The sequence below is a fragment of the Corvus kubaryi genome, unplaced genomic scaffold, assembly GCF_017639235.1.
Source record: "Corvus kubaryi isolate FWS band 111438036 unplaced genomic scaffold, C.kubaryi_AGA036_p1.0 37387, whole genome shotgun sequence".
Classification (NCBI taxonomy): domain Eukaryota; kingdom Metazoa; phylum Chordata; class Aves; order Passeriformes; family Corvidae; genus Corvus; species Corvus kubaryi.
This window is the reverse complement of record NW_024581129.1, coordinates 1,170,331-1,191,524: the sequence shown is the minus strand read 5'-3', so window position 1 is coordinate 1,191,524 and position 21,194 is coordinate 1,170,331. Positions and strand designations below refer to the sequence as shown.

Genomic DNA, 21,194 nt, shown 5'->3' with positions numbered 1-21,194 from the left:
TGCCTCTGCACAGGGTGCCTCTGCACAGGATGCCTCTGCACGAGGGGCTGGGCTCGGGGCTCGCTGGTTCTGGCAGCACAGAGCGTTTCCAAGCTGTGGGTGGGCAGCACTGTCACATCAGCGAAGGGAGCCATGGCATGAGCTTGTTGGCAAAAGCACAGGCAACTAAAGCCTCCTGCCTTGCACCTCCTGCTTCTCGGAGCAGCCCGTGAATTCTTTGCTTGTTTGCTGATTATGGCAGGTGACTGAAGGCCAGGAGGAAGCTGGCGAGCGTGGTGCAGCACGGCACGGCGGGGCAGTGCCAGCCTGACGTGTGGTGCCTGTCAGCCACCGATTCATTTTCCTGGGCGTTTGACATCTCCTGAGGCACCGGGCAGCATTTGAAGCACGTTTCCCAGATCCTCGTGGCTAAGCTGGAAGGAATGCGTTTGTAGTACCAGAGGCAGCTGGCTGCTGGCATTCAGTGCCCTGAGAAGGCTGAGTCGCTTGTCCGGGGAGGTGAGCTGTCCGGGAATCCGGGCTTCCTCCTGCAGACACCTCCCGGTGCTGCTGCGAGCGCTGCCCGTGCCCTGCCTGCCCTGCTGCCTCTGAGCACACCCATCCTGCCGTGGCCTTGGAGGCAGGGGCTGTGTGATCCTTCCCCCAAAATAATTAACACAAATGTGGGCGCTCTTCAGAAGCATGAAGGGGCAGAAGGTGCTTTGAGATTCGGGAGATCGGGCTTGATCTGAGACTGATTAAAGCTGCTGACAGTCTGCCTGCTGCCTTTGGTGGATCACACTTATAGAATATAGCATTTTACAGCTCTCCTTACTCAAATAGCCAGAAATATTTTTCTGGAGGTGCCGATATCCCTTTTAGGTTAGGCCCTGCAGAAAATTAGGTCCTGCCTTTACTTGTGGAAGGCTGGGTGGGTTAGGCAGCAGTGTGGTGGTTACACTACAGTGGCTCCTTCCATAATCTCTGCAGGGGTGATGGGACATGGTTCTCCTGCCAGTGCCTCAGTGGGTGTTACAGATCCAGCCTGACACTCAGTGCACAACACCGGGCTTTTTTTCCTTTTAAATGGAGTGTAAATGCAAATAAACTGGAAGCATGGAGATCTGCCTTCCCTTGGTGAGCTTCATGGCTCTTCTCTGGCCCAGGGAAATGCCTTATTGCCTGCAGTTCTTGGATAAGGTCAGCAGCTTCCATCAATGGACAGCTCCAGAAGTAATTATCCCAAATGTTAATGTGGATTTTCACCACTGTAAGCCTGAAGTGATTGGAAAGGTCCTGCATCACTGCCCCATGCCAGCCTGCCACCTGGCTGTGTCAGAAGTTTGGTATTTGCAGCTGGAGCTGTTTGTCTCTCCCCAGCAGGTAATAAAATCACTGATCAGTTTCCCAATTTGCACTGTCCAAATGCACCTGAATTTCTAGGAATTTAAGCCTGAATGGAACCTGACTGGCAGTGAATGCAAGTGGAAGTAGGACTGGGTCTGTTAAAAATGTCATTGATATGTTAAAAAAATGAGCTGTGGTTGAGGGCCACCTCATGTGGCTCCTGCTGAGGGTGGTGGTGTGGGCACTGTGATGCTTCCATCCTGTCCTGGTAACTGCATTAAAAGTCACTGACTGTTCCTGATGATAAACGTGTCTGCAGGCTGTTCCAGCTGCAGACCTGAGAGGAGCATTTCTGGGTAAAATCAAATGAAAGGTGATAGCTTAAATTAATTAGATGGTGTTTAGACCACCTTAGATGTGAGTCTCTTAGATCCTTATGCTGTGCAACCACAGGGCAGCACAGTGTGTGCAGGTATGGGTTGGCCTCGCCAGAATTGTGAGTATTGTGTGCATATTGGGTCAGGCTTGTGTTGGGCAGTGGCTTTCTGATGGAAAGAACTTAAAACATCATATATGGAGCAGCACTGTGATGTGGGAGCTGGCCCAGGTTGATGGAAGAGAGGTGCTTTCTCAGTGAAGCAAAAATACTGTAGCAACAAAAGAAAATGCATGTGGTAAATGTGAGTGTGGGCGCTGTGTAGTCACAATACTGCCCCACAGTGTGGCTGTCACAAAAGGAATCAGGGTAAGAAATCAGATGCTTTTCCTGGTTGGGTTTCCCTGCAGCCCCAGCCTCAGTTTCCCCGAGCCACTGATGTGTTTGCCAGGGATTGTGCCTCATGTGCTGGCCCATCTGCTGATGAACCTGGTTCTTTGGGTTAGTTCAGGCTGTGACTCTTCTGAGAGCCTTTTCCTTCACTGTCTACCCAGCGCTTTAGTCTCTGGTTCCTGTAATCTAGTATTTGGAGCATCAGTAAAGATACTTCAGCCTTTTGTTAGGATTGCAGTACCACTGCAGCTCCTTTTCCTCTTGGGAATGGGCTCTGACACCTGATCTAGGTTGGCTTTGGACTGTTTGACTGTTGGGATGAAGCTCTAGCTCTGCACTCCTGCAGAGTAGCTCAGTGTGTGTATTTTGCATCTGACAGTAAGAGCCTCTCAGAGCCAGGTCATGCAAGGGGGGAGAGGTTATTTTAAACACTCACATCTGAGGAGCAGCGATGTGAGCTCTCCAGCTCTTTAATTACTAGTTTTAAGCATGATTAAGTAAAAGGAACAGAAATCACGGCTGAACAGCTATGTTGGTGTGGAGCTGTGGCCATGGTGCAGGCTGGTGAGCAGCAAGGGCACAGTTATGCTGTGCCACAGTCTCTGGTGGCAAGGGATGGTCTCCTCTGAACTGCCTTGCTGTGACCCAGGGATGCATTAACCCCTGCATGCCTGAACTTCCCAAGTGGCTGCTGTGGTCCATGGGGGCTGGGGAGGAAGGAGAATGTCTTCTCCACTGGGTCTGTGTTCTGCATATTGCTAAGATCAGAACTACCTGGAACCATTAAAAATGGAGCTGCTGGAAGCTACTGACCTTGTACCTCTGCCTCCTTACAGGTCCTCTTTGCATGGCTGCTGGGAAGCTGGTGAGGGATCCGTGATTACAGAAAGATCTTCATTTGGGGATAGTTTCTTTCCTGTTTCTGCTTAGCACGAGGTACCACCAGATGGTTCTTAGTTGCAGTTCAGAGCGTGACTAAAATTCATTTTTCAGGCACTTAGACAAATGGGATTTATTTAATTTCTCTCCCTTCTCTTCCCCTCCGAGCTCTGTTCTAAATTTCCACATTCTCTTTTCCCTGCAGAATGAAGTGGAGCTGGGAGAGCTGCTATTGTCACTAAACTACCTACCAAGTGCAGGAAGACTGAACGTGGACATCATTAGAGCAAAACAGCTTCTTCAGACAGACATGAGCCAAGGTTCAGGTAAAGGGCAGTGCATTTCTCACATTACTCGTGCACAGAGAATATGTGCCTTTAAAGCAGATCAGTGAGGCTGCAATTTGTGGGGGACCCAGGGGGATTTGGTGCTCAGTTCCCATTAATACAAGGCTCTGGATGTCCATCTTGTATGTATAGCCAACAATAAATTAATTTGGAACACTTACCCTGAGACACAGTGGAGGGTTTGCCAAATTTAATGTCAAAATCTCTGAGCCAGGCTGAGGTGAGGAGCCAGGGGCTTTGATCTCCCTGTGCTGTGTTCTGTAAGGCAGCCCGTGGGCATTGCTCCCTGCTGGCTCCAGGCACTCTGGCTGGGAACTGCTTCGTGCCCATGTCCTCAGGGGGTTTTCCCATGCTCCCTGCCCCAGCCTCTGCTGCTGCCAGAACATTGGCATTTTCCAAAAAGAACAGCATGCTTGGTCTCTGTCAAGGCTGGCATTAACTGTGGTTTTGTTTTTAACCCAGCTGCCTGACTTTTGTCCCCGCTGCAAATCTGTGGGCGCAGAGGGGAGTACAAGTCCCAGGCATTTCCAAAGGCTACTCCCCAGCACAGTCCATCCCTGTGGTGCCCAGCCCTCATGAGCAGGGGTGCTGCATCACGATCCCCGTAACACAGAGCCTGTGCTTTGTGCTTTTTGCCAGATCCCTTTGTGAAAATTCAGCTTGTTCACGGATTAAAATTAACAAAAACCAAGAAGACCTCCTGCATGCGGGGCACGATAGATCCCTTCTACAATGAGTCCTTCAGCTTCAAGGTTCCCCAGGAGGAGCTGGAGAATGCCAGCCTGGTGTTCACAGGTAACTGTGGTGGTGGTACTGGCCTGGCACGGTCGTGGTTGGCTCTGAGGTGAACAAAGCAGCAGCTGTGGGTGTGCAGGTGAGCCTGTGCAGGACACTGCTTGTCCCACCCTACACGGGGTGGCCGTCACTGGGGTCTCCAGGGAAGCTTTATCAGCACTCTGTCCTCTGCAGAAGCTGTCCCCAGCACTGCCACCCAACAGCTGAATTGGCTGGGAGTCGGTCCTGTGCTTAGCTGGTCCCCTTTGAAGTGCTTCTGTGCAGAGGAAGAGGTGGAGCAGTGATTGCCCTTCTCAGTGGCAACCAGCCTGGGCATAAAGTCAAACCTGAGAGGAATGAGAGGACAGCAGTGAATGATCCCTGAGCCCAGGCACTTGTGGTACTTGACGTGGTTTGCTGGTGAGAGGATGCAGCTAGAGGTGTTCCACGTTGACCTCACCCGTTCCGTGAGCAGAGTTTGCTCATGCCTTTGTTTCTAAAGGGCTGGGACTCAGTGCCAAGCCCTGCATGCACCCAGATACAGACCACAGAGCCTGGGGGCCACGAGCAGTCCCAGAGCTCACCTCTGGAGATGCTTGGCTGGGACAGGAATTTTTATTTACGAGCAGTTTCTGAATCTCCTGTTTTTGTTCCTGAGGCATGAAGACAGGCAGCAGAGCCTCGCTGCTGGGAGCAGGAGTGGCAGAGCACAGGGGTGCTCCCTGCTTGGGCTACAGTCCTGGGCCAGGGACCTGCTGAGGCTGGTGGCTTTCTCTGCTGTTTTCCACCATAAAAGTCTTGAGCAGGGCTGCAGGGACCCCGGGAAGGGTGGGGTTCCCTCCCACACCATGACTTCACCCACCCTGTGGAGCTGTGGAGCTCGGGCACCCATCAGGAGCAGGCTCAGAGGGGCTGGGTGCTGGGACCCACACTCTTCTGCCACCTTGGGCTCTCACGCTTCACAAACACTTTTTTGGACAACTTTCCACCCATTACCCACCTTTTTTTTTTTTGATGAAGAGAAAGGGTTCTGCTTCTGAAAGGATGATGGAAGGATTTTTTAATTTTACTTTTTATATGGAAGATACAGGTGTCAAAGCTGGTTCAAGGAGGCTTATTCCAACCCATCAGTTTGTTTTCAAACATGTTATAACAAAAAGTGATGCTGATCAGCAATTTAAATTTTGCCCTTCGTGCTCAGAAATTTCCTCAGCAAAACACCTGTAATTAATCACTGCTTTGCATGCATGTCACCCTGACTGTACCTTGCATGTGCAGTGATGAATTTGTTCTTGGAAGCTTCCATCAGGTGATCTTGTGACTCTGTTTTCCCCTCTTCCTGCTGGAAGCTGAGAAGGCAAACAGAGAAGCAGCTCTGTGCAGTTGGGAGGGTGAGGGGAGCACGCTGCTCCTCACCACAGTGAATGAGCTTAGGGTTAATGAGTGGGTCTCTGAGTATTTTTTTTTTCTGTGCAAAGGGATGTATTCCCAAATGAGCCAATGGGAGGATGGCTGATCCATCACCCAGTCAGATTTCAGCACTGAGCCTCGCAAGCAGGGCTGCATTTTCTGAGTGACACACTGCTTGCTTTGAACGTTGCAATGAATAATCCCAGGCCAGAAATGTCCCCAGCAGCTCCAAAGCTGGGAAGGAACGTGCAGAGCTTTGGGAGGAGCAGTGGGGCCAGGCTGCCCTGCTGCCCTTGGACTGAAGGGTGAGGTGCAGCCTGGGCTCCCTGGGCTGCTGCTTCTGCTGTGCCTGGGACACTCTGGTGTGAGATGTGTGGTTTGTGTAGCCAACAGAGAGCTGGAGCCAGGGCTGCTGGTCATGTGTGCACAGCCTTCTGCTGGCTCAGTGCCTGCACTGTTTGTCATGAGGACTCTGGCTCAGGGGACGTGGTGCTGCTGGTGAGGATGCTGAGCCACATTCAGTGCTCGTCCAAGTGACAGATCTGCTCCTGAGGTTGGTGGAGACATGTTTTATTCCTGTGTGCATCTGTGGGGTTCTGCTTAAAGGAGTATCTGAAGTTCTGGGAAGGGGGTTGTGGTGTTCCCCACAGAGATCCTTGGCACCTAACAGCATTATGCAGCTTAAGGACTCATGAAGGGCTTTGGGATCTTCTGTTAAAAGATAATCAAGAACAAATGCTTGGCAGTTTGGGTATCTTGCACTGTGAGGATCTCTGTTTTGCATCTCTCCATGGCAGGGGTGTAGTTTTGTTTTGTTGGTTTTTTAACTTAGGTGCTTTGGGGTTCTTTTTTTGCTGCAGTGGTGGTTCTTTCTGTTGTGTGTTTCCTTTGGAATTGTTTTTTATTTCTTTTCTCTTCTAATCCACAGCTCTAGTCCATTAGGTCAGTTAATTAAATTTGCTGTTGAGTCAAAGTCCAATTGAAAAGCAAAATAATCCTGCTTGAAGGGTGGGTGATGATGCTTTGAATGGAGAGAGAGAGAGCTGTGAAAGCAGTCATGGGAGCCAGAAGTGAGTATGTCTTCAATAATTTAAAGGAACCTTTATTGTGGCTTCATATTTTGGACCCAGTCTGCAGCTGTCTTTACATTGGCTTGGCTTCACTGAAAAGCCCTGGAACTCTGCCAGTTCCCATCAGCTGGGGCTCCCGGCTCCCAGTGGGGCTGGTACCACACTGCAAAGTCAGGCCCTATCCAGACAAAGTAAGATTAATTTTGTTTTCCCCCCTGTGTGTTTTTCTCCTGTGCATCTTGAATCAAGCTGTGTTTAGTGCATTCTGGTACGGGTTTCTCCACTGTTTTGCTGTGATTTAGCAGGGGTTGTGTGTGCAAACATTGAGGACATGGTAAAGCACCATCCCTGCTTTCCTGGTGGTGCTCTGGAGAGCTGAACTCCAGAACAAACTCAGGGCTGAAGCACAGCTGGGTTTGGAGAGGGGCCCTGGGTGCCTCCAAGAGGATGTGCACAGGGAGAGCTCTGCGTTAGCCAGGATTGGAGGAGGGGGTGATTGGGCTGCTTCTTTGGTCTTTCCTCCTCCTTAGGCATACAAGGAGTCAATACTGTAAATTATTGGCATTTACAGACCAGAATGCTTCTCCTTCCACCCTGGTGCAGGACAGCTTGTACAAGCTGTCTTCCTGCCTTTCCCTCTGCTCCTTCCTCAGATGCTTACTGGAGCTGTCACTAAGTCCCATGTCCCAGGTCAGTGCCTGAAATGAGGTGGGATGAGCTCTGGTTGAAATGTCCTCTCCAGGAAAAGGCACCCAGAGTCAGGATTGCTGCTGCAAGTATTGTCTGTTCACAGCTTCTCCCCAAAAGAGGCTGAAACCAGGAAAGCCATTGATACTCATAACAAGTCTAATGTCCTGACCAAAAAAAAAGATGAGTGAGACAACAGCTGGTGGAGAGGATGTTTGATTTTCATTTACTTCATCAAACATGTTGTCTGGGTAATGAGCAGCCATATACATAATGTAAAAGAAATGCACTGGTTTGGGTGGTTCTTTTTTCCACTTTCTGGGGTTTTTTTGGCAACCTGACACAATGCCCCATGTGCCAAATTCTGCTGGAGTGCAGGCAAGTCATGGGCTCAGCTCCTGCAGAGAAATGGGGCAGGCTCTGAAAGGCAGGCTGTTCTCCTAACCATGTGCACCTGTGAACAAAGGTGTTACTCTGGCTGATGGCAAGGGGGGAAGGTGGAGTTTGCCCTGACAGCGGCTGCTGCCCAAGGTCGTTTCCAAGAGGAAAAAAGAATATTTGAGATGCAAGTGCAGGTTCTGTGCTTGGGAGGGCCGGATGCTGGGCACCCGGAGACGCTGGGCTCTCCCCACTGAGGGATTTTGGGCTGTCCTCCAAATCTCAGCCTAACCATCAGAAAGCTGGGCCTGGGCAGCAGGAAGGCAGACAACACCTGAAACCTGAGCACTGCAGTATTTTGTTAATGATTATAACGTTGTTAATAACAATAGTCAGTAATGCTGTTTGCACTGCAGTAAAGCCCAGATGGCCCAATAAAAACCACCAGCACTCCAGGGCAAACTGTGTCTTGGGGACTCCTTAGCATCTTTTCATCACTTACCATGAAAAAGACAACCTTCAGTACTCACAGTGAGGGGGTATTTGTCTCCCCAAGGTCCTTGTGGTGACTGTGTGTCTTTCTCCATTTAAGTGAGCTCTTAGGCATGTTTGCATGGCAGGATCTGTAGGGCTTGTGACACAAGCAGAGTCCCCAAAGAGGGAGAAAGCATCTTCATGCTCTGGGTACTGTCTGTGCAATTGTAGAGGGGAAGCTCTGCTTTGCCTTCTGACCTGGCTGAGAGAGTAGCTGGAGCTGGGGCAGAGCTGGGGCTGGTGGTGTCTGGTGGAGAGCAGGGCTGGGGCTCATCCCACTGCTCCCTTCCTGTGTGGAGGGTGGCCATGGCTCTGCAGGGCAGGATGCTGTGCCTGGGAGAGGGAAGCAGGCTGGGCCAGGGTGTGCTTGCTGATGGGGAGATTGGCCTCGATTCGTGTGGGACCTTCACTGGTGAGAACTTCCCAGTCAGTCCTGGCTGAGGGTGCAGCTCAGGGGCACTCTGTCTCCTGGTAGGATTTTGTGATTCTCTTCACTTTTCAGTGTGTTTTAAAAATGGGCAATGTCTCTGTCTTCTGTAAAGACTTAGAACCAGTTTTTCCATTTTATTTCTTTTTTTGGCATATTTTTGTTCTGAGAGAGTGTTGAGACTTTGCAGACCTGTACCTGGCTACAGCAGAGGGGCCGTGGCAATGCCATCAGCCACCTCCATGCCCCAAGTGCTGTAACAGCACGTGTCTTCAGACCCCTGGATAACTTTAATGCTTTATCCCGGAGCTCTAATTAACTTCCAGTTAATAGGCAGTCCTTGATTAAAGTAACAGATTGCTGTTCAATAGCAATATACCTGGTTCCTCTGTTGGCTCATTTCCCCCTGGCCTTTAGGAAAGTGTGGGGACCATTTAATGATGTTTGTATTTCTAAAGGGGAAAAAAAAGTAATTGTTGGTATCAAAATATTGATAATGGTGTAGTTCTGGGTTTGGGTTGCTTTTACTGAAATGTTTTCTTTTTGAAGCAATGCTGCCTGTTTCAACAAGATGCAGAGATAGTGAGGCTTTTCAGTGGTATTTTTTTAATTAACAGACTGATTTCCAAATGTCCCAATTAGCTGAGCAGGTTGAAGGTTGATAAAGTTTTTTGTCCTGAGGCTTCTCCAGAAATATATCTGAATTTTGGTCTCCCTGGCTTTGTGGAAGTGTGACCTTGAGATACCAGCATCATCTCTAGATGCTGTTTGCAGGGCTGGAAACCACCTTGTGTCTGGAGACATCACACATCTACATTTTGACTTGCTCATCTCTCCTTTCTCCTATTGCTTTTGCTTTCCCACAAGAAAACCCAACAAACATTCCGGCACTTTGTCTTTTGCAGACAGATATAGGGAAGAAATCTTCTCTAATATATGAGTCAAATTAAACTGTTTTTTTCCCATGCTGGAATGAAGGAGGAGGAAGTGGTTTCTGTTTTGAAATACTATCAGGTTGGGCACCATAACATCTCTTAGATGGACAGATAATTAGGCAACTCATTGCTAGAAAATTGTTTCTTGTCATCTTGTGTCTTTTGGAAGTATTGGACTGTCTGTGTATTTCCCATATCTGGAGCTGAGAAGCAAAATCTAATCCCTGGTTAAACCTGTGTAATCCTATCTTAGCCAAATGAGAAAAAATGGAAAAACCCACTGATGTCAGCACAGTGTTTTCTGGGGATTTATACCTGTTTAACTTGGATCAGAATTTGGCCTTTGTGTCTGGCATTATAAAACTCTTCATTCATTTATGCAGCAGACACCATATGGTCCATGCCCAGGTCTGGGGGAGCAGTGAGCTCCTGGCTGGTGCCTCCTGCCCTGCCAGCCCTTGCTCCAGGGCCGGTGGCCACTCGAGGGGGCCCAGCAGGTCCTGTGAGGACCCTGGGAGAGGGGCTCGGGGAGATGTGCTGGCAGGGGCGAGCCCTGGAGCCCAGCCTGCCTGGCAGAGCCTCCTCACAGCGGGTACGATGTGCAAATCCCCTTTGGGAGGAGGAAGGGCCCCACTGCTCTCCATTCTCAGTCCCCCTCTGTGACTCCTGGTCCTCATGGCAGGTGCTGTTGGTCAGCCTGGAGCAGGTGACAGCAGAGGAGCAGGTGGAGATGCTGAGTGGGGTCCTGTTTTGGGGTCACTCAGGGAAGATGCTCTGGGGATGGATTTGGCTTTTTGCAGCAGACTGACTGCTTTAACGAGGAGGAGTGAGATGCCATTAATCAGGGTGAGAGCAACAAGATGCTGATGCTTCCTGATCCGATCTGTTGCTTGCTTAGAAGGCAAAATTAAATTCATCAAGTGGCCTGACTTAGTTAATAAATGTACTGCAGCATATGTGGCAGAAACTGCCTGTCCTGGAGTTCTCTGGAATTTTTTGGGAATCTTTCTCTCCTAAAGAAAGGAGCAAACCCTCCTTTCTCCAGGCTGATGATGGGTGCTTGCTCCTTTTGCCAAGCACCTTGATTAAAGCAGTGCCATGGCTCTCCTGCCCTCAGCCCTTCATCTTGTTTGGCTCACGCTGTAGTGAAAGGAATTGTTCAAACGTCTTGAAGGGCCATAATCTGCCTGTGTATCAAATGAAGAAAAGTCTCGGTGGCGGGAGCTGCTGTGGGTGGCAGGGCAGTGTCTGGAAGTGGAATGCCTGTGCCTGGCCCCGTGGCTGTCACAGGAGATGGATGATGGTGCAGGCAGAGGCTGCCTCCCCTGCGTGGCTGTCCCTGCCTGCCTGTGCAGGTGCTGCATGGCACTGGTGCTGGAGCCTCTCCCTGTGAGGTGTGTAAATGTGCACGAGGTCATCTGTGTGCCTTGTTGGATCTGGGGCTCATAGTGCAGAGAATTAAGGTGCAATTTTCAAAAAAGAGGGATTGGAGGTGGGAAAAGCCAGCCATAGATACTCCTTTTCAGTATCCTCTGGGCTGTTGTGATAGATGCATCCAGCCCATAATTCCAGTTTCTCCTGATGAGGTAATTTCATGAGGTGTCATCCCTGCATTCCCTCGAGATCTCTGCAAGGCACACTCGCTCATTGGCACTTTCCCTGCACCCTGGATCCCGGCTGTCTGCTGCAGGACTTTCCTCTCTCTGCCTGAGAGCAGACCCTGACTCGGGAGATGCCGGGTTTGGGGTGCACGTGCAGGGTCCCCTTCCCTGGCTGCCCCAGGCAGAGCACAGGGGCTGCCCTTGTAGAGGTTTCAGAGAGTCTCCTGGTGTGGTGGCACCTTCCCATGGAGCAGCAGCTGGAGCTGGGTCTGTGCGTGGCCATGTACCCCAGCAGTTCCAGTTCCCTCTGGAGCTGGGCAGGTGCAGCCGCTGCAGGGAGCGGTCACACAGAGGAAAGGCTGGAAGGAAGGAGAGTTCAGTGTGCACATCAGAGCCTGATGGAGATTAAACTGATAAATGGGAAACCACGGCATCTTCTCCCGTGCTTTTCTCTCCTCTCCACTAAATATGACCGGCCATGCTCGAGGAGCAAGGGGCAGGATTTGGGCCGTGCCTGTGACCTTCTCAGTGTGCATCATTAGCCCGGCTGCTGCTGCTTCTCGTAGCACCTCTTTGTGCTAAACAGCCTTTTAATATTGATGTCAAGCAGTTCAGAGGCAGTTTTCAGTCCTACTTAGCCTGGCAGCTCAGCCTCACTGGCTGAGGCAGTGCTGGCCACTGGCTCCTGGCCACTGGCTCCTGCCTGCCCAGGCTGGGGTGAGGCACTGCCTGCCTGAGCGGGCAGGTATGTGAAGGGAGCACTTTCTGAGACCTCGCCAAGTGCTGAGGCTGAATGGGAAGTGCAGGAAGTGTTGATGGTCAGTGCCAACAGGGTTGTGCTTCTGCCAGGCTGACCACATGGTCCCATTAGACCTGTGTCCTCAGGGGGCCTCTGCCCCTCACTTGCCTGTGTACAGCCTTGGGCATGTTCTTGCAAATTTTTCTTTTCTCTGAGTTAAATGGTTCTAACTGCGTTGCAGGTGACGGTGTAGGTGACTGAAGAGGAGTTAATGATTTGTGGTGGAGCTCTCTGCTGTTGCAGAACGCTGAGATTGCCCTGCTGTTCCTCCCGGAGAGGCAGCAGCAGAGGCGCTCTGTGGCCGTGCGGGGAGGTGCAGCGCAGCCTGAACTGCTCAGGAACTGCTGAGTAACTGCTCAGCACACCTGGCACAGCGTTTGCAGCAGATGCAGATGTTTCGTGGCCCCAGCTGCAAGGCTCAAGCTTGTCCCCATCCCGTAAATGATACTGATAACCTTCAAGCTGGCTTAAGGAAATTGTCTGAGTTAGTGCTCCTCCCTGGCCGTTCCAAGGATGCTAGTGTGTTCAATCAAAGGATGAGTTAGTCTCTGAAATCCCAGCTTCAATTTTACTGTTGCACATAACTCATGGATGACAGTGATGTGCGGTCGTGCTCTGCACAGCTACTCAGTGTGCAAGCCTCAGTGTAGAGGCAAAGGAGAGGGAAAGGTAAAAGGCATTTTGGCTGCATCTGGTGCCAGGGCAGATGCCACCCAGGCAGCCCCATGGCTTAATTTCATAGTGACATGGAAAAGAGATGACCAGCAAAAAGTGATTCCACGTGAGTGAGGTTGGTAGGAGACAGGGAGAGCTCAGGCTGGAGCTGTCCCCAGAGCCAGGTGTTGGAGCTCCAAGGCCCACTGCATCCCCTGGAAGGTGCTGCCCTGCTGGGCAGCAGCTCTGGGCTGTGCAGTGCCTGGCATGGCCATGCCCCCAGCCCTGCAGGGACAGGCAGCCAGCCTGGGGGTCTCAGCCTTCCCCCCTGTGCAGGACCCCTGTGGGGTACAGGGGACCCTACCCCAAAGAAACATTTCATGTGGCACCCAGGCCCCCATCTGTTGGATATGGATCATTTAGGAGCACAGCATCAATAAGCCCATCACATGAAAATGTTTTATTTACCTCATGTACCTTGTCCTCAAGAATTTGACCCTTTTAATGGACATAAGTGAACACAATTTTCTTCTGTATTTCAGCATTTCTATTATAAAGAATGTCTTTTTAAGAAGCCTTTCTGTTTCCAAATGTGTCCCTCAGTGAAGAGCAGCTGCAGAATGAATTGGTTTGACCTCTGCTTCTTTAGTTGCTTTTTGCTCTGTGTTTGCCTAGAAATGGATGTTGCTATTGTGTAAATTACTGCAACGGTGGAAAAAGAGCTCATGAGCTCAGGGGTGTAGTTTCTGTCAGGAAAATACGCTTCTTAAATGGAAAGCAGCATCTACCTGTTCATAACCAGAGTCTGGGTCAGTCTGAAAATCCCAAATGTTAATTACTTAATTTTCTGCTGTGGAGCAGCTCCATGGAGTCGCTGTTTTTGTGGCCAAGGGCAAATTCAATCTGAAATTTACTATGAGCTCCTTTCAGACTCTGTCAGGAGATGTTCATACATCAGGGAACACAGCTCAGTCCACCTGGACTCAGTGTGTGGCACAGTGCTCTACTGCTGCCCATGGAGCTTCTCCACCTTCGCCTGTTGTGGAGCGAGCTGGAAGGAAAGAGCAGGAGCTTTTAACCCCCTCCCACGGCTTGAAGGTGTGGGTTTGTGTGGAACTGGCTCTGTGCAGGTGGGAATGCAGCCGTGGTACGTGTGCCACTGTGTGCGTCTGTGTGCAGAAGCAGAGGGCTCTGGCGCAGGCTCCTGTCTGCTCCTGCTGCCCCAGCTCTCCTGCGGGGCTTTCCTGCTCCGAGGGGCTCCCGGGTCTCCCCACGGGCGCTGCTGCACCAGGAGGTCACCTTGCACCAGGGCAGGGCCAGCCCCGCAGCGGAGTGCCTTGGGCAGCTGTGGTTGTGGGGTGGTGCCTGAGCACCCGCAGTCCCGGTGGGTCCGTGAGGGTCCCCAGGGGTCTGGGTCTGTACTGAGGAGTGCTGGTACTGCTCTGCAGGGCTGTGGAGCAGGCTGAGTGTCAGACCTGAGTGCAAACGGTGCAGCAGTGGCTGTGCTTGGTGGTGCTCGAGGAAAGGCTTCCTCCCCTATTGGAGAAGCGCTCGCTGCAGCCGCAGGACCGGGGAGCTGCTCCCCCTCTCTGTGTCAGCACGGGAGCCCCGGGCGAGGCGAGCACCAGTCTCTGCTTCCAGCTGCTCACCTGGGACTGTGGGCTCCTCCAGTTCTCTTTTCCAAGCTGGTCTTGGAAGTACTGGTGGCAGCGACAGGGAAAATGCTCCTGAGTGTGAGCAAAGAATGCCAACTCCAGCCCCTTCTCGGCTAAGGCCCGTTCCAGAGCTTGGTGCAACTCAGCCACCAGCAGATTGCTCAGCAAATCCTGGTGTTTAGCAGTGGAACACAGCAGTTAGCCTCCCAGAGAGGCATGTCCTTGAGTTTAAAGAGCTTCTGAACTGACGGGTAAAGCTGAATTTTTGGTGCATAAAGACCTCAGCTTTTGAGAGCTGTGGTGAAGCTGTGAGTTTGTAGACCTGAGGTCAGTCTAGTGCTACCTCTTATGGTCTGTGTGTGAGTAAGCATTTGGCCTTGGAAAATGTCTTCCCTGTTCTTCAGCAATAAGTCTCTGTGCTATCTGCAGTAGTTAATGATAGAAGCAACAATGCTTGTATAATTAGCCCATTAATACCCCAAAGGACTCAGCATGCTAATTACCTGACACAATGAGATTAGCAAATTGCATTACAAGAATTCAAAATACTTGGATCAACAGTAGAATAACAGGTGCCCTTAGATAGCACACCTGCTTGTTTTACAGTCCTGGCATGGAGTATTTTTGAAGAATCAGTATGCCTGGGGTACTTCTCCACTGTTAATTTATCCTGTGATTAATTGATGGCCTGCAAGACTTCTTGGTTTAAATTTACTTGGTACTGTCTCCCAGGATTAGGCTTCATCTTCTTTAATTCTGGAAAAAAAGAGTGAAAACAAAAAAACCCCCAAAAACAAACAAAACCCCCCCCAAAAACAAAACAAAAAAAAGGGAAAAAACACCTTATTGAAAATTTTGGTTTTGGGGTATTTTTACGTGGTTTCATCACAGTATTTGATTTCTGTAGGCTAATAAATCATAGCAAAACATTTAGTATAGCTAGCTACACTCGTGATCCATTGCCTTGTAGGAGAACTCGTTAATAACCCTGACAAGCTGTGTACTACTTGGAGACGGATGGCTTAGAATTCCTCACTGCCTCCTCAGAAGGTGGCCTTCCCAAAAAACACCAGCCTGGCCCCTTGACAACACATCCTGATGGCACCAGCCCTAGATAACTGATGGTGGCAGGCAGAAGAGGTGCAGTCTTCCTGCTGGGGTGGTGAACCCCAAATCATTTCTAAGTGTTGTTTGAAGATAGACTTACAGGGCTCTGAGCTGCAGGGTAGGTTTTCAGAGCAATTATTTGAACAAATTACTTGGGCATTTGAAGGTTTGCTGTCACCTAAAATACCCACGGGTAATTTGGTGAGCAGAAGCATCTCTGCCCATAAACTGTGCGTGTCAGAGCTGTCAGAAGGGATAAAGTGAGATGTAACCTGGCACTGCTTGATTTTAGGATTGCGCTGGCAGGTGGTGCCTGAGTCACCCAGAGCAAGATCCCAGACTGGTACAGAGGTGAGGAACCAGCCTTTGCAGAGTGTGGAGATGGCAGAGGGACAGGTTAAAGTAATGCTAATCAGCTGGGGGGTGTGTGTTATAATAGGAAATGCACAGCCTTGACAAAGGTGTGTGCTCAAAAGTGAGGCTGAGCACGTTGTGCCCGGTGTCCTGCCTGCCTGGGAGGCTGTGCACAGCATCGGGGTGATGCCATGGGGATCTCAGACGTGGTTTTGCTGCCAGTGCTGGTTTTCAGCAGCCCTGGAGAGCTGGTGCTGCTGGCAGGGGCTCTATGCCAGGCTGAACATGCTCTTGCTGCACAAGCCAGCTGGATTTGGAGCTCCTGTAGGCATTTGTCCTTAAAAATCCCTCTCTTTCCTGAGGAGATTTTTTAATCCTTAATATTCCGGGCAGTGCCTGTGGATATCCTGGCTTCAGCTTGCAAAGACTTCGTTTCAACTTTCTAATGAGGCAGGGCTTCAGTTTGCAGCACACAAAGTGCTCCTGCTCCTGTCTGGTGGGAGCGTTCAGCCTTTCCCGGGATCAGGCCCTTCATTAGGGTTTGCTGCTGGCTGCGACCTTTTGTTCCAGGAGACTGGGCTAATCCAAAGGACAGGGTGTTGGGTTGACGTCTCTCCCTCAGTTGCTTTCCTGGACATTTAACAAGTAGCTGCAGTGATAATTATGGCAAATAGTTCCTGTGTAAACATCCTCCTGACAGCCTGGACGTGTGTAATTCCTGTCTCTGAGCAGGGAAGGCTGTTGATTAGCACTGGAGTGGTTTGTGTGATGTGCATGTGGAGGAGGACAGTTTGAGATCATCTGCATTTCCCCAGGGTCAGGCTGCTGGGCTGCTTCTGTGATTTCATGATGCCCAGGTAGAGCTTTTGGCACTTCTTTACATGATGCAGTTCTCCTTCAAGGCCAGGCTGGACAGGACTTTGAGCAACCTGCTCTAGTGAAAGGTGTCCCTGCCTGTGGCAGAGGGGTTGGAACAGGATGATCTTTGTGGTCCCTTCCAACCCAAATCATTTTATGATTCTACTTTACCTATTCATGCTAAATACCGTGGTAACTGTGCATTTGTGTCTTATTTATTTGAATTGTATTTGGCTGTAGTACAGCTTATTTTATTCCTTCCAAGCCCCTGTTTAACATTTTTCGGATGCCGAGTTACATACCAAAAACGCTGGCATCTGGCACCGGGTGTGGGTGGACGTTTGTAGGACATTCGGGTTCCCGGGGCAGGGCTCTGGGTGGACGAGCGGTGCTTTTGCCTTGACCCCTCTCTGTTTCTGCTCTCCCCAGTGTACGGGCACAACGTGAAGAGCAGCAACGACTTCATTGGGAGAATCGTGATCGGGCAGTACTCGACAGGCGCGCCCGAGTCCAACCACTGGCGCCGCATGCTGAACGCGCACCGCACGGCCGTGGAGCAGTGGCACAGCCTGCGCTCCCGCGAGGAGTGCGACCGCGTCTCGCCCGCCTCCCTGGAGGTGACATGAGGTGGGAAACCGACGGCAGCCAGAGCGAGCGGGCGGACGAGATAAAAAATAAACCAACGACTGAAACACCCCACCTCACACCCTACACGCACCCCACGGCAGCTCCGTCGGATTAACGCGGCTGCCAGCACCCAGCCGGCCGTGCTGGCCTCGGTGACCCACGTCCCGCTGGGTCCTGGCTGTTCCCCTGGGGCCGGAGCTCTGGCTGCTTGCCCCCGGCACCGCTGAGCTGTTTGCGCCCCGCGGGAGGAGCGCGGCGCCGGGCGGCACGGGCTGTGCGTGGACGTGCCGTGGTGAGCACGGAGTGGGCGGAGGAGCTGGGAGCTGCCTCTGCTGTCCTTCCAGTCCAAATCCATGGCTCATCCTCTCGGAGATATAAAGTACCCGTGTGCTCTCATTGGTGAACGTGGTAATTAGGCTAGAATATTTTTTTAAATGGTAGAACCTGTGGTGAAATCGATTCTGAGTCCAGTTTTGTCCTTGTACTAGCTTTAACAGAGTTCAGCTGCTGTTAGTGTGTGCGTTTGTGTGCCGGGACACGCGTGTGGCCCCGCGTCGGACGGATCCCGTGTCCCGGCAGCGGTGACCTGCCAGTCTCGATAGCAGTCTGTGTGCGTAGTAGATTCAGTGATGATATAGCAAAATCGACATTTCCAATAGCATTTGTACTGGGAAAACCAGCTCGTGTCCTTTCAAACCTGTGCTGTGCAAAAGAAACCTGCTCCAGGGACTTTGGCGGTTAAGAAGACCCAGAAAACACAATTTTAATTCTCTCACAGACTGCAGTGGCTCTTTCTGTGTTGTGTGTGTTTACCCAGGTAGTTCTTCAGGTCACCAAGTGAACTTAGCTACAGTCAAGCGGTCCTGTTGGTTGCTTCTGCACATTTTATTTTTCCACAGTGTGTTGTCTGGTATGATGCAGATTGTATATTTATTGAAAATAAAATTCTATTTAATTGTGCCACAGAGATTGGGGTGATACTTGTTGAATTCACCTTTGTGTTGAGCTCCTTCAGTTATGCTTATGGCAGAAAAAAAGCCAAAGTGTTGGCAGTTACCCCATTGTTACTCACTGCAGGTGAACTGGGAGCAGTTTGAGAGAAACTGGGCACCTGCTGCTGGAGGTTGGTCTGGAGAGCGAGCTGGATGCCTTGGTCTGGCCATGGTGGTTCCCAGCCCAAGCCCACCCAGCACCCTGTGGGTTGGACCTGTGAAACTCCAGAGCTGGCATGTGGCAGGATGGGCAGCACTCATCTTCCTCCTCTTTTTATTAAATAAAGCCCAAAAGGAAACCCCACTACCTCCTCTGCTTTTAATATTTTGATTTTTAAAAAGGAAGAAAAAAATACATATGCCTATTTCACCCATTTGTTATTTAGCTGCTACAGTTAGGGACAGGTGAGTCTTAAAAAGCAAAACAAAACAGAAAACCCAACCACACCAAAAAAACACAAACCAGAAAAGCTTAGTGCTTGTTTTGGCAGGTGTCAGTGTGTGGGTCAATAATCCCTGCTGCTGTCCAGGTGCTCCTGCTCCAGGGAAGGTGTGTGTTGTAGCTCCGGTGTCAGCATCCCTTCAGCACTTTGCCCATGGCACCTGGCTCCCTGCTGCTCTCCAGCACAGCTGCTCTGTGTGAGCAGCACACAGCAGCAGGGCAGTGGTGCCTGCAGGGCTGGGCGTTCTCTTTCCCAGCATACTGGGGTGTGCTGGCTATCGATTCTAACCTGCCTCTCTGCAAGGTGCAATTTCCTCTCTGTCCTGCAGCAAAGTCGATGGCAAATCTCTCTTCTCGGGCTTCCTCCTGGTTTGTCTCATCAAAAAGTCACAGGGAGTCCTGGGCAAACACGTGCTGTAGGAGGCTGAACTCTTCCCGTAACTCAAGAAGGCTCAGGCAAGGGGCTGTGGTTTCAGCAATTTCTGTGGTTGACATTAATATTCTTCCATGTGGGGCCTGTGGACAGCAGAATGAGCTCAGGACATCCGTGAGAGCTGGCCTGAGCCCAGCCACATGCTTTGCTCGACACTGGGGACAAAATGTGAACAGAAGGCACTCTTGCCTGAGTCTGTCCTTGAAGTCATGAGGTGTCTGTTCCACAGGGAGGAACAGTTGTGTTCACAGGATGCCAAAAACTGGTGATGGAGCCCAGAGGAAAGGTCAGTGAGAGCAGAACAGAAGCATACTGGGGAGCTGCTGGCCTGCAGAGCGAACAGAACACAGCGTGGGAGGGAGAGGAGCAGGAGGGATGGGCTGTGGCCGTGCTCCTGGGGCTGCACCCAGCAGGTGAAGCACATCTCATGTTTGGTGGAGTTGGAAGGTAACCCACAGTGCAGCTGCAGCTCCAGCTGGCACTGCGTGCACGACGTGCTTGTGCTGTCCCAGTGCTGGGAGCAAAGCTGGTGCCCAGCTGCTGTGCCAGGCTCAGGGCTGGGGCTCAGGGGCAGCACGGGGGGCTCAGCTGTGCTGGGGGGGATGCTGCTGCCATGAGTCTGGCTGTTAGAAATCAGGATAAAAATTATTCAGGATCTCTGCTCCCTCTTTAACATGAGTATTTGTGCTTTGGGAGTAGATTAATATGCTCAAAGATTTTTGTTCCATAGTTTGCTGAAAGTTGTTTATAACGCTGGCTTTATCTCAGGATGGCACACAGGAAAGAAGGGAGGAGGCATGCCTTGACTTCTAATAATCCCAGCTCCTTCATTTTTAGTGGTCTTTTGTAGCAGTCAGCTTTTCCTTGAGCCTAATAATTTCAGATCAATGTATGGGAGGGGGCAGGGGGATGTTCTTAGAAGGCTTTATTTAATACAAAGAAAACTTAATATAGAAAAGTTGATTGAATGAGTTACTGTCTCTGGAGTAAGTCTGGATGTTTTACTGTACTGAAAGCTTGGTGTCACCCCAAATTGTTTATACTTGAATCTCTAAAAATGGGTTGAAAATGCTGAAAATTTTAATCTGTAGCTAAGAATAAAAAGGGAACAACATTGAGAGTGATCCTAAGCAGTTCCTTCAGCCCTGATTTAAGGCATAAATTGGAAATGGAGCAGGACCACAAAATTCTATAGTATTTGTGCCTGTACTATTTCCCTTACGAGTGCAACAGATATAAGAGGACTTTATACAGTATTTTTAAAAATCTGAAGTTAATGTCTAACAAAATGCTGACCACAGGAAGGAGACGTGCTGGATTGGTACAGAGTGCTGTATCATGTCAGGTTTTCTGCTGTTACGTGACAGCGTGGACCCAGCACGGACCTGGCAGATGGGCACGGAGTGAATTCCTGAAGCAGCCTGGGAGCCCCGGGCACAGCTGGGGGTTCCCTGCTCCAGGCTGTTGAAGTGTGTCAGAGCATTGCCTTGCTCTGGGAAAAAAACCCCAAACCAAACACAGGGAAAAACCCAACAAACCCCACCCCCCCGAAACCAAACCAAACCAAAAAAAAAGCACCACTCAAGGGGCTCGGACGTGTCAAACCCCACTGCCCCCACTGCCCTGCAGCTCCGGAGCCTCTCCCCTGCCTCCCTCCCCAGGTGCCCTCCCTGCCGCGGCCGCCGCTCCCCGGAGCCAGCACGGCCCTCGCCCTTCGCCGCCGCCCTGCCCGGGCCCTGCCCGCAGCGGGGTCCCGGCTGTCACCCCCGGCCTGAGGGGCTGCCCCGGCCTCCTCCGCCCGCACCCGAGGGGCGCTGCGGGATGGGGACACTGAACCCCCTCGGGATGCACCTGGCGGGGCGAGCAGGGATGATGTCCGTGCTGGCCTGCGGCCCCGGGGGGTGACAGCAGCTCTGGGCGAGCAGCGTCCGCCCGAGCCGGGCTGCGGGCAGCGCACGGAGCCCCGGCCCCTCGGGGATGCGCTGAGCGGGGCCGGGGGCGGGCTGGGGCAGCGCCCCGGGTGCGGGCCCCCTCGGGGATGCGCTGAGCGGGGCCGGGGGCGGGCTGGGGCAGCGCCCCGGGTGCGGGCCCCCTCGGGGATGCGCTGAGCGGGGCCGGGGGCGGGCTGGGGCAGCG

General features: G+C 51.4%; 1 protein-coding gene across 1 annotated transcript in view; it reads left to right on the top strand.

Annotated features, from left to right (window-relative positions):
* SYT17 (synaptotagmin 17) overlaps window positions 1-18,158 on the top strand; it is a 34,927-nt gene extending 16,769 nt beyond the window's left edge. The window contains exons 6-8 of the mRNA XM_042037339.1: window positions 3,180-3,300; window positions 3,961-4,116; window positions 16,994-18,158. Coding sequence (XP_041893273.1) covers window positions 3,180-3,300; window positions 3,961-4,116; window positions 16,994-17,190 — 474 coding nt within the window. The 3' untranslated portion in view covers window positions 17,191-18,158. The remainder of the gene's footprint in view (window positions 1-3,179; window positions 3,301-3,960; window positions 4,117-16,993) is intronic.
* Window positions 18,159-21,194: the final 3,036 nt, after the last annotated feature.